General features: G+C 36.0%; 1 protein-coding gene across 1 annotated transcript in view; it reads left to right on the top strand.

Annotated features, from left to right (window-relative positions):
- Positions 1 to 13,002, top strand: part of TRPC6 (transient receptor potential cation channel subfamily C member 6) — a 76,547-nt gene that overhangs the window by 52,170 nt on the left and 11,375 nt on the right. The window contains exons 3-9 of the mRNA XM_021529330.3: positions 1,127 to 1,312; positions 3,206 to 3,370; positions 5,269 to 5,482; positions 7,224 to 7,451; positions 9,157 to 9,421; positions 10,242 to 10,437; positions 11,764 to 11,967. Coding sequence (XP_021385005.1) covers positions 1,127 to 1,312; positions 3,206 to 3,370; positions 5,269 to 5,482; positions 7,224 to 7,451; positions 9,157 to 9,421; positions 10,242 to 10,437; positions 11,764 to 11,967 — 1,458 coding nt within the window. The remainder of the gene's footprint in view (positions 1 to 1,126; positions 1,313 to 3,205; positions 3,371 to 5,268; positions 5,483 to 7,223; positions 7,452 to 9,156; positions 9,422 to 10,241; positions 10,438 to 11,763; positions 11,968 to 13,002) is intronic.

Below are 13,002 nucleotides of genomic sequence, written 5' to 3'. Positions count from 1 at the left end.
AATAAAATCATTTGTAGAAAATTACTTTGAACATGCCACAGAGACTACATGAGCAGTCCTGTGTGCAGTGAGGTGATGGGAGGTTTCTTCCATTCTTTTGTTTAGGAAAAATTCTACAGTAATTTTATCTTTTTAAGACATTAAAATGAGCAGAAATCACAAAAAATAGCAGAAGTTGTTGACACGTGTGTGACTAAATCTCTTGTGAAGTTTTTTATTTAGCTTTAAATACACATCTATATCCAATTCCCAGCTATATCCAACTTTTATGACCCAAACACAACTGCATGTAAGTAGTGGTTAATGAACTGCAGATTGCAATGATCAAAATACCGTTTTCTGTTTTGCCTTTTGTCTTTTGGAAAAGAGTGCCCAAGGAGAGCACTTGTAAGTTAAAGCTATAAGCAACTGAAGGTGCACTTGCAGAACAATATTTTGGCGCATGTGCTGAAGTCTCTTGAGAGGTCCTTGAGCTAGAGCAGAGTTGCAGTCAGAGAGGTGGTATCACCACACAGACTGTACCACTGCCCGCAGTGTTGCTGGAGAACAGCAATCAAACCTTGTGTTTGCAAGCTAGACTAGATGTTGGAAAAGGGGAAAGACAAAGTTTACAAGAATAATTCTAGGCCTTAGAAATTTCAGTATATTTCTGCAATTATGATGAAGGTTGGGAATTTCTTTAGATGTATTCTGCATAGGATGCACATCTTAAACAATTGAAATCTCTACAGTGCAATTTTCTATGTCTTTTCTAGACTTCTACAGCAGTGAATAGAAAAATTTCACCTGTGCTATACATCTCAACTTGGTCTGGTCATTAAAATGTGGCATACGATGTTTCTGAAAGTGTTTTGGTTTTGTTTTTTAATCTTAAATTTCCTCTAAAGCACATCTAGAGGAGTGGCTCAGGTGTGAAAATTGATAATGTAGATGTGCAAGATGACCAAGGTGAGATGAATCCCATTCCTTGAATATTTGGGGGAAAAGCATGAACAAAGCATAAAAAAACCATAACAAGATGCAAAGAAGCTGTTCACATTCACAGAGCTGTAGGTGGAATGTAGAATTGCTTCTCTCGTGTTGGATCTAAACACCAAGACATTTTCTTTCTGATTCTGTTTTCTAGAATGATTACAAGAAACTGTCTATGCAATGCAAAGATTTTGTAGTCGGACTGCTTGATTTGTGCAGAAATACAGAAGAAGTGGAAGCTATTCTGAATGGTGATGTAGAGATGAGCCATAATAATGGAGAGCATGGTCGACCCAGCCTCAGCCGCTTAAAACTCGCCATCAAGTATGAAGTTAAAAAAGTAAGCATTTCTGTTGATCAAGCACACATGTTTGATCACAATGGTGGTATAAAATTATGCTATTGTTAAATTTTATGTTTTGGTGGCCTACAACACTGGAATGAACGTTTGGGCCCTTTGGGCGCAGTGGTTTTCCAATCTAAAGAATCCTCACTTGCAACATAAACAAGAATCTGATATTTAAGGTGAATATTGGTCATAGTGAGCATGAGAGGAAGTGACTCTAAAACAATGTGTAGCAATGTGCAAAAGATTTTGATACATATTTTTATTTTAAATCTTTATTTAAAAAAAAAAAAAAGGAAAAGTTTTGCACTACTTCTGAAACCTGGAAAAATGTAAGATTTAATAAAAGCTAGAAAATAGTACATCAGTCCCAGTGCACTACATAATAAATATTGATACAGATTTTTGTCAAGCTGTTGTGTCTTGCTCAGGAATTTGAAAAAACTTGGAGAAATGTCATGTCTCAGAGAAACTGTGTTTGTGTCTATACAGAAGGATCGGAGGCACAACCTAGGAATATCAGTACTGTGGTTCTTAGCTCAGGAGAAAGCAGTCTTTAGGCAGTGCCAACTACAGGAATTATTGGCCCTTTGGCTTGCTTTCATTTCTACTGACAGTTTAATACTCTGGTCTCCTTCTGAACAGTGCTCAGTGAAACCAGCTGAGTTTATACCTGCATAAACACTGGAATTTCCCAGGAAACTTGTCTTGAATAATATAGGTTGTAAAATTCTAGGTGACTTGTGTCAACCAGGGACAAATCATTTGTGTAGTGAAGTTTGTATGACCAAAAATGAAGGAGATACAGATAAAAAGTGTATTTCAAAAGCATATGACCCTAAATTTTTACAGAAATTGAATTCGCATCCCTGGAAAGCATTTCTATATGAGGTGTATCTATGCTTTCATGAAGGGAAGAAAAGGAAAAAAACCATTTTGTCTGAACCAGTATATGAACACAAACCTGCAAAACACTTGCCAAGCTACAGTCACTAAATAGAGCTGAAACAGCTGTTGAAGAGAACAGATTGCATTGAGCTTGGGTCCTTCTTACCTTCGTCCTTGTTTGAGTCTTAGTGCTTCTGCAAATCTGAACTTTCTTGCAACACTTTCTCTTATCTCAATAAAGACATTTCTTATTCCTTCAGCCAGTCATCTTTTAAGTATAGAGAAAGGATCTAGAAAAGAATACTACGTTCAAATAAATTTTTATTTTATTTGTAGATTTGGATTTAAAACGTACAGTTCTCAACAACCTACTATTTTTTAACATCTATCTTTGTAAGATGCTTCTTATACTGTCCAGAAGACACAAAGAGCCTTATAGGACAGACTTCTCAGTTTTGCAGTTTGTCCAAATGGTTCCAGAACCAAGTTATAAATAATACTCATCTGATTTCCTGCAAATGTGACAGCTGTTTTCTCATGCCAGCTGAAAAAAATGGTATTTTTCTGTGTTAACATGTGCAAATAGGATATATTCTATCTTTCCTAAATGAAGATTATGAAGCATTTTTTGCAGAACAAAAGACACGAAATATTGGAATTTCTGAAGCAGTAAAATTAAAATTATAAATGTCAGAAACACGTAGAGTTTGCCCAGATAAATTTGCCTTAGATTAAATTAATAGCTTGTTATGAAACATAGTGTTAATAAATAAGTTTTTAAGTTGAAGTGTTTATTGCTGATGGCAACATGCCTGTTTACTGGGAGACTTGGCTTATCAAAATAGTTTTCTTATGCCCCTGTTAATGCTTCTTTGAATTTAAGCTGCATTTTCACTATTCCAGCATTCTAATTATGTATTCCAGCCCTTCCTATAGCTGTATTTTAACAGAAGTTATTCTGATAGCAGTATCGCTTACTTGCTCTTTTTTTTTTATTAGTTTGTAGCACATCCAAACTGCCAGCAGCAACTCCTCTCTATCTGGTATGAGAATTTGTCGGGTTTGCGGCAGCAGACGATGGCAGTGAAGTTTCTGGTTGTCCTCGCGGTGGCCGTCGGACTGCCCTTCCTCTCCATGGCCTATTGGATTGCTCCTTGCAGTAAGGTCAGCCTGGGAAGCCTTGCCAGGGCCTCCTAATAAATCCTCCAGCACATAAATTCTTGTATGACAAAAACACACATAATACTTCAGAAACATGTTTTTCTTAGAGCCAAGTTAGAATGGAATGGCTGAAGGTTGCATGTTCAGGCAATTGTAATTAAGACAAGTAAATTTGTTCTGTTAATTGCAATAGGAAGTAAACTAAGTTACAAAGGTTGACCAAGTGTTGTCTTGAGGAAATTCTGCTTTATAAACTAGTCAAACAGTTTTTCATTTAGTTGTTGCCTTAGCAGAGGATACTCATTTTCCATTGATTCAGATGTAAACTAAGCTCAAGCTGTGGGTTGATTCCAATTGCCTCAAAGGAAATTTTCTTTTTCATTATCAAAAATAACTCTATAAAAGTCAAGACAGTGACTCATATTCAGTTCATCATATTTTGTGAGGTGTTCAAAGCAGTAACACAACCTGCCCTGCATTCACTTCCAATGCTCTGTCTGGGATTAGGTGCTACCAATATATCTAATTTGGCTTATCTGTAATATGGAAAACCTTTCCAATAAAGATGGGTTGCAATTTCTGACCTCACTGGGTTTTGTGTTGAATCCCTGTTTCATTTGGCCAGTATCCCTTTTGAGTGAACACTAATGGAAAATTTCCCTTGAAAGTATATTAGAGGGACAAATGGCCTCCTACAAGAATTGTTCGACATGTTGCAGTATGAGATCCACAATTCTAGCAGGTTGAACTCTGTAGCCTTTTATGTTTTGCCATAATTTTTCATGTCTTTCAATCTAGACAATAAAAATAGTTGCATTATTTTAACTTTTTGGTGTTATGACTAGGGGGTTATGATTAGTTTTCTCTTAAAACACCTTGAGAAACAACACATATTAGTAATTGTAGTAATGACTTACCTACTTGTTATTTTCTTTTCAATGATTTATTTGTCATATACAAATGCAGTCAGTCTAAAATTAAAAAGTACTTTTCTGCAGCTGCCAACTAAGTGGACAAGCTAAGACATTTAATATTAATACAGGCACGCTCAAAAATAAAGAATTGCTAAAAGTTCAACTTCATATGAGTTTGTATAGAATTTTCAGGTTTTAAAGCACTGCACTAAACCATTTTTTAAGTTGTTCATAGTCATTACAAAGCTGAGAACTTTTTTTTGTACAAATCAGGAGGAAATGAAGACTCTATGGAATTACAAATATACCCTTTTGAGATGTCACGAATTTTTTAAAAAAAGAAAATAAGTTGGGAAAACTGCACAATAACTGTGCTAAATTGAGTATCACATCAGTCAGGAAAGGAGATTCTTTTCTTAATAATTCGCTCATAGTGATAATGCTTTTAGTAAGTGTGTCAAAATCTTATTTTCTGCCTTGCCTCACAGTGAAGCTGGCTAGTATTAAGAAATTCAACAATTTTAATATATTTTTCTCTTGATTATCTAGAATAGACATGGATGACAAAAATAATTAAAGTATTATTTTAAATCACTGAGTTAAAATGTATATTTTATATTTTTTCATTTCAGTTTCACTGTTACTCTATTGCTAACATCATAACAGTGAAACTGAAGGATAATTCCTCTGAAAATAGTAAATTATGAGTATTATTTATAACTTGGTTCTGGAACCATTTGGACAAACTGCAAAACTGAGAAGTCTGTCCTATAAGGCTCTTTGGACAGTATAAGAAGCATCTTACAAAGATAGATGTTACTTCTGAAGATTACTATGAACAGGGCATCATGGTATACAAACGTTTTCAAATATTTGTTTCTTTGTATTATTGAAATATATGGTTATCTGTGTTACTGCTCTTTTTGGATACATTTTATTTTGAATCAGTCAGTGCAATATCCTTGTGTTTGTTAATCTTCGTTGCAGCTGGGGAGGATAATGCGTGGACCATTTATGAAGTTTGTAGCCCATGCAGCCTCTTTCACCATTTTTCTTGGCCTGCTTGTCATGAATGCAGCTGACAGGTTTGATGGCACCAAACTCCGACCTAATGAAACAACAGACAACGTAAAACAGCTTTTTAGGATGAAAACATCCTGTTTCTCATGGATGGAGATGCTTATTATTTCTTGGGTAGTAGGTAAAAATTTTTGCTTAAATTTGTCTTGCTATGATTACAAGTGAAGCTGAACCCAACTGAATACTTTCCTTTTAATGTTTTGTGTAAAAATTGCAATGAAGGGAGTTTATTCAGCTGTCTGCATTCCCACATGGGTCTTGTGTTTTTTATTGGATGGCAGCAGGATTCATGTGTCTAGTTGAACATAAACTTGCAGACTTAGTATTTAGGTGAAATCTATATTATCTTAATATTAATTAATTCAGTTTTATGAATATTAAAGTTTTTGGGGTAGTTGCGTCCCAGTGTGAGCTTCCAAGAGGAAAGATTTTTACATGATGAGCCAATATGTTTTGTCCAGTTATCTCTTATTCTCTTATTTTGCAAGCATGCCTGCAGAACTAACAATGTTTAGCTGAATATATTAGTGACAAAAGAGAAGAATATAGGTCCCTGAAGATTTGGTGGTAGATTTTTTCCCTCCCAAAACAGGAATGAAATGAGTGCTATGAGCAGTACTCTGAGCTGACCCATTCAGTTTGGTAATGTTGAACTCTTCAGCATCAGAACTTGAGCACAAACCTTCCAAAATATTTTAGCGGTCAGATTCTTACTTACAAGCTACTTCCTCTTAGTCCAGTAGGGTTTAGATGCCCAAATATTTTAAGGATCTGGGTTCTGGTTGTTAGTTTAGTTAGTAAAAAGTGAGAGCAAAATTCAAGCTATCCATTCAAGACCTTATGTGCTTAAAGTAGTTTGCTTTTATGATCTGACTGTGATTGAAATTTGTATACCAACTGATTCTTTTAGCTTTAAAAAACTTCGGCAGTGTTTATTTATTCAATTGTAAAGCTATTTATAAATTATTATAATTTTGTATTTTAGCAATAATATAGCACTTAGATTTCCAAAGTCTATAAACATCAGTATTTTCATCTAGTAATAAAGAAGTAAATAATAAATTCTCAATTTGAAGTTCTACTTTGCTAATTAAATCTATTTTTGTCAGTGTCATGCATAAGACAGTTTATGAAAAATTGATTCATGCATACAGATGTGACATTGAATTTAGCAACTGTAATTGACATTATTATTGTCCTTACCTGAAAATGATGAAAAGTGCTTTCAATTTGATAAGTGTAAAAATTAGTGACATTATTCCATTTAGTTATTAACTCTTTAGAATTGTACTTGATAGTACATCATTTTTACCTTGAAAAGAAAGAAGGATTTTCACAAAAAAAACCAAAACTGTCATAAGCTGATAATGTACTTTTTTTTTATTACTAAGGGACAGTAGTTAGGAATCAAACAGATACCTTTGTCCTATTGAAGAAGGATTAGGTCTTTCATGATTACTTTAATGATCATTTGTCACATATATAAGAGAGACTGGCAAAGAAGAAATTCTGAGTTACAGTTTAGCTCTACCACCACTATGTGTTCATGCCAGAGCATTTCTGCTCATCTCGTCTTGTGTCTTTAAGAGATGGTAATACATTCCATTCCTCTCTTGGAAAGCTTTTGTAGTTTTATAGGAAAAAGCAGTCTGAAAGATTGTTATTATTACTCAGATGAGAAAGATGTCTCAGAATGTATATGAATTTGCAGGTCCAAGGATTTCATTTTGTGTTTAAACTCCCACTGATAAAAATAGTTTTGAGTTTGACTGCAACCAAGAGCATGTCCTATATATAATAAAAATATAAAATAAGCACAAAGAATAAAGAACACACCGTTTTCTCTGTTCTGTCTTACACAGGTATGATATGGTCTGAATGTAAAGAAATTTGGTCTCAAGGTCCAAAGGAATACCTGTTTGAGTTATGGAATATGCTTGATTTTGGAATGTTAGCAATTTTTGCAGCATCCTTTATAGCAAGGTTTATGGCATTTTGGCATGCATCCAGAGCTCAGAACATCGTTGATGCAAATATGAAAGATCTGACAAGTCCAACACTGGAGCCCAACATAAAATATTACACTTTGGGTGAGTTGATTGCACACTTATCGGGCCAAAACAAACAGATTTTCTTTTAATAAGTCTCCAATACCATAATTTCACAAAGTAGTACTGAAGAAATTCCCACTGCTTCTCTTTCTTATCCTTATAGCAAGCTGAACGTGAGCCAGCAGTGCCCTGGCAGCCAGGAGGGCCAGCCCTGTCCTGGGGGGCATCAGGCACGGCCTGGCCAGCCGGGCAAGGGAGGGGATTGTCCTGCTCTGCTCTGCTCTGGGGCAGCCTCACCTCCAGTGCTGGGGGCAGTTCTGGATGCCACCATATAAAAAAGACATTAAAGTATTAGAGAGTGTCCAAAGGAGGCCAATGAAGATGGTGAAGGGCCTTGAGGGGAAGTCATATGAGAAGCAACTGAGTCACTTGGTTGTTCAGCCTGGAGGAGACTGAGGGGAGAGCTCACTACAGTCTGAAGCTTCCTTGTGAGGGGAAGAGAAGGGGCAGGGACTGATCTCTGCTCTGTGGTGACCAGTCACAGGACCCAAGGGAATGGCCTGAAGCTGAGTCAGGGGAGGTTTAGGCTGGATATCAGGAAAAGGTTCTTCATCCTTGGTTGGGCACTGGAAGAGGCTCCCCAGGGAAGTAAATGCTCTCAGGTGTGAGTGTGGTGCGACTCCTGGGGACAGTGCTGTGCAGGACCAGGAACTGGACTCAATGATCCTCATAGGTCCCTTCTGACTCAGCAGATTCTATAATTCCACTATTGGATCATAGTTCCCCTGGCTGTGTTTGTACATCTTTTTCTAGACTGTTCTAGACAGCACTGAAATTAACTAATATCAAAATTACTTCACTGTCACCCACCCTTTTTCTAGATAATTTTAGTCTGTTCAATTACACAATACTGTCCTGCAAACCAGTCTGTGGTGGTGCAGCTTTGAATGGAATGTACTGTAATGCAGGGACAGAATTGAGCAATGAGATTGCAGGAAGTTCTTAAACCTACTTTGCTAGCAAAGCCATGTATCCTTTATATATTATTTGCTCAGAGACTCTATTATACTTCTCTAATATTTCCCAATCCATTTTCTTTACCACTAAGAGATAAAAATGATAAACTTGCTAGTCATATTTGGGAAGTCCCAGAAGATATTTTGCCCAAATGAAAAAAAAAAAAAAAAAAAAAAAAGCACTGTTGATTTGTGTTCACTCAACACCACCACATCTCTCTTACCATTATTAGATATTTTTCTCTAGATACTGAATTACATCAGTTTCTATCTCTATTCTGTGCTTCAGATACTATTTCTGATAAGGTTGCATTTCTGTATTATCTGAATTGCAGAAAAGCATAGCAATTAAGTGTATATATTCTGAAACACATTAAATTGTGGTCTTATAAATTTTCCTGGGAAATTATGAATTTCACATGAGTCCTAAAAGCAACTAGTTAAGGCATTTTTTTCATGTATGTATGTACATTGAAGTCTGCTTGAAAAGCATCTGTGTATGGGTGATATTAATAGTGAGTATTTAGTGCCAGGTTTTTTCATAGGGTAGCAAACATAACCTGATGGAGACCAGGTTGAACATGAGCCAGCAATGGGCTTGTGCAGCAAAGAGGACCAGTGGTATCCTGGGCTACATGAGGCAGAGCCCTGGCAGCAGGTGGTCCATAAAGGCCTCCTATAGATAAGCACATGTTATACTGACAGAAATTCTCCTCTTTTGTTTCCAGCCAGAATAAACTGGGATCCGTCTGATCCTCAGATAATTTCTGAAGGGCTGTATGCAATTGCAGTGGTGTTAAGTTTCTCACGGATAGCCTACATCTTACCAGCTAATGAAAGCTTTGGGCCACTGCAGATATCACTTGGGAGAACCGTGAAAGACATCTTCAAGTTTATGGTGATATTTATCATGGTGTTTGTGGCTTTCATGATAGGCATGTTTAATCTCTATTCCTACTATCTGGGGGCAAAACAAAATGAAGCATTCACAACGTAAGTACAACTGATTAAATTTTAACTTTTGTTTTCTTAACAATAACTCAGTAAAATACTAAATGTTCTTTACAATGCTACTATATTTTTGGATGTGGTGAACTAAGCTCTCTTTATCAAAGCAAGAGAACATAGGTCTTCAAACAGATGGAGATAAATAGGAAAAAGTACCTCAGAGGTTTGGGCTTATGTTTATTTATAAACTGATCAGGGGAAAATACATGCATTTAAATTAACCTGAAAAAAAAAAAATCACTATTTCTACGCCATGACTTTACCTGGAATTGTGGAATAGTAAAAACTCAGCTGGAAGATTATGGTCCATAAGACTAATTGTTTTGGAAGTTGATTATTTGCCATCAGATAGCCTGTCTTCTTCATTGTTTTGGAATATTTGTCATATTAATGGTGAAATAATTCCCACTAAGTGAACTAATGGTGCAATATAAACAAAGTAATTACAGGTTAATTATTTTTAAAATTTATTTTCATATTAACAGCAAGCTTGTAGCATGTCAGTTAAAGTATTTAAGATGTGAATCATTGTATTATTCTTTTGAGGATGGATATATGATTCCTAAAGCCATCTGATCTGAATCAGATGATTTTATTGTTAGTCCTAAGTGTTAGGAATCTTGTGTTATGAAACAGCATGTACCCATGAAATCAGACAGTCTGCTTTTATGCACTGAGGTGGAGTTCAACATTATGATAATGGAAAAAATTGTATACTATATAAAAATGGTAACTGGCAATTTCTACAATAAGAATATAAGCTTTTCTTCAATAACATATGTATGTGTCCAATTTCTCCTTTTAGTGTTGAAGAAAGTTTCAAAACATTGTTCTGGGCTATATTTGGACTCTCAGAAGTTAAATCAGTTGTTATCAATTATAAACACAAATTTATTGAAAATATTGGTTATGTTCTTTATGGAGTCTATAATGTGACCATGGTCATCGTCTTATTGAACATGCTAATCGCAATGATCAACAGTTCATTCCAGGAAATTGAGGTAAAAAGTCCATTTATGATGCAATATCACTCTATTTACTGTTTCAATTAATTGTCTCAGGCTCCTGGAAAATTTTCTTGTTGACACCTAATTTAAGACACGTACCGCATAAGCTTTTGGAATATTTTAGAAGAAAATATTAATTCCACTGTTCATTTCTATTATAAAATACCTGACAATTGCTTGTCTGCATGTGCTTGCCATAGTAAGAACCAAACTGGGACAAGAAACTACTGGTGAACTGTGTTATGTTCCTGAAGAGCATGGGCTCCATGGTGTGACTTTGTGAACCTTTCATTTGCCTCATTTGTAATTACTTGAGAAGTGTCCTTCTTGCTGCAAGGATGTTCTCTTTTCTGTGCCTTGACCTTGCAGGCAGGTCTCCAGCATCCTGTGTTCTTCTTTCATTGAAGCAAGTGTTGCTCTAGACCTCTGCAGTGAACATAACTTTACCTGGCAAAGTAATCAGCAGGGGTACTGAAATCCAGCATGAGCTTTGGCATTCCATGGAAAACAGAAGGCTAAATCATTATCACTGTTTAGGAAAAAAGTAAGCAGATCTCCAGGAGCTGGGCCATCCCAGACTTTCCTAGGGGATGCTTTGCCAAAGCATCAAACTCAGATTTGACTCCACTTTGGTCCCGCATTCTGGGTTCTGACTGGGGCATTGTCAAGCTAGAGCAAGAGCAACACATTCTCTAGGAATGCTCACATTCTTCTGGAACAGGAGACCACAGAGAAAATCTATCAGATTTGGAGCATTAAAAATACAGTGACTGGACCAAACAGCTTTTAAAAAGAGGTACAGCAATATTGAGTCATGACCTTGAGCTGATCAGTCAGTCCTTTCTGCAAAAAACCCCCATAAACTTTACAGGGGGAAATAAAGTGAGTGTTTTAGTGATCATAAATGATAAACATAAACCATGGTGATGGAAGTATATCTGCTTTAATCATATATTCCAGAAAATTGAAGCAATTATGTAAGAATCCCCTCATCTTTTTTAACTCCATGTTTAAAGTAATAGAGTCTATAGGCTACTAATAGAGTCTGTCATTGTGATCCTGTATTGCAGACTATCAGCCCTCACTCTGGAATAAACAGTATTTAAATTAAATCCATTCTGTTCTTCTGCAATTGCATTATTTTAAATGGATTCATAAGAGCAGTTCCATTCATTGAAATTTTGGTTTTCATAAATCTTGATCTGTTTGAAGTTTGCTTCATCCAATTACACTTAAAACACGGATAAAGTTTAGCTAGAGCATCTTCAGTAGTCAAAGTGGTATTAACAGTGTCTTAACTGCTGTGTTTCTGTTTTATAGGATGATGCTGATGTAGAATGGAAATTTGCAAGGGCTAAACTTTGGTTTTCTTACTTTGAAGAAGGGAGAACTCTTCCAGTACCCTTCAACTTAGTACCAAGCCCAAAATCTTTGCTGTATCTCCTAATCAGAATCAAAAAATGTATTTCTAAACCATTTTTGTGCCAAAAGAAAAGCTTTCAGGAAGATGCAGAGATGAACAAGGTAATTTTTCCTTTTATATACTGACTGATAATTTTATAAGATAAAGCCAATTTTAACTTCATTTTTATTATTGCCCTGCTTTATGCATGAATTTTCCAACATGCTTAATTCATACTGAAGTCAGTCACTAATGTGGGAGAATGGAATGGAATGGAATGGAATGGAATGGAATGGAATGGAATGGAATGGAATAGAATAGAATAGAATAGAATAGAATAGAATAGAATAGAATAGAATAGAATAGTTAAAATCCCTGGTGAAATTCAGGTCCAATGGCATCTCCTGCTTTTCCCTTATCTGCAAGTCATTTTATCTCAGAATGACATCTAGATGGTCAGACAGATTTGACTTTTCATAAATACAAACCTGCTTTTTCCAGTCACCATCTGTTCTTGCATGTGCTCCAAGAAGTTTCATTTTTCATTCCATTATTTTGCCAGTTACTGAAGGGAGGTTGAGTGGCCCAGGGTTGCTCAGATCATAATTTTGACCTTTTTTGAAGATGGATCTGACATTTGCCTTTCTCCAGCTTTTGGGGGCTCTCCCAATACCTGTGGTCTTTCAGAGATAATAGCATATTTACAAGAGGTGCATCTGCTCTCTCAGATGTACTCTGGACTTGCCTGGGTCAAGTTCTTCTTGTCTCCTCAAATTACTTCACTAAGCACATATGGTTGATGAAGCCTGAGGCTAAAAAAGTATTAAGTCCCTCATTCTTTCCTTCATCCAACTGTCACTTAAATCCCTTTCCCCGCTGAACAATTTTGCTTGTTCTGCTTTACATTGGTGTTGTAGCAATTCCTCTTACTGCCCTTGCAAATGTCATTTTAAGTCAAGCTTTGTCTTTCCTAACAACATACTCACATGGCTGGGTAGTTTACAAGGTCCCCCCTTGGTAGCCTGTCTCTCTTTCCACTGAAAATGCCTCTTGCTTTTATTGTAAAATATTTTGTTACCTGCTTTACTTACACAGCTTTAGTAAAAGGCACTTGAGTTGATTCATTGGACTTGCTTAGTTTGTAGTCAGTATATTTT

Source organism: Lonchura striata, chromosome 2 (assembly GCF_046129695.1).
Source record: "Lonchura striata isolate bLonStr1 chromosome 2, bLonStr1.mat, whole genome shotgun sequence".
NCBI classification, from domain to species: Eukaryota; Metazoa; Chordata; class Aves; order Passeriformes; family Estrildidae; genus Lonchura; species Lonchura striata.
Note: the sequence above shows the minus strand (reverse complement) of the source record. Positions and strands in the feature narration are given on the sequence as shown.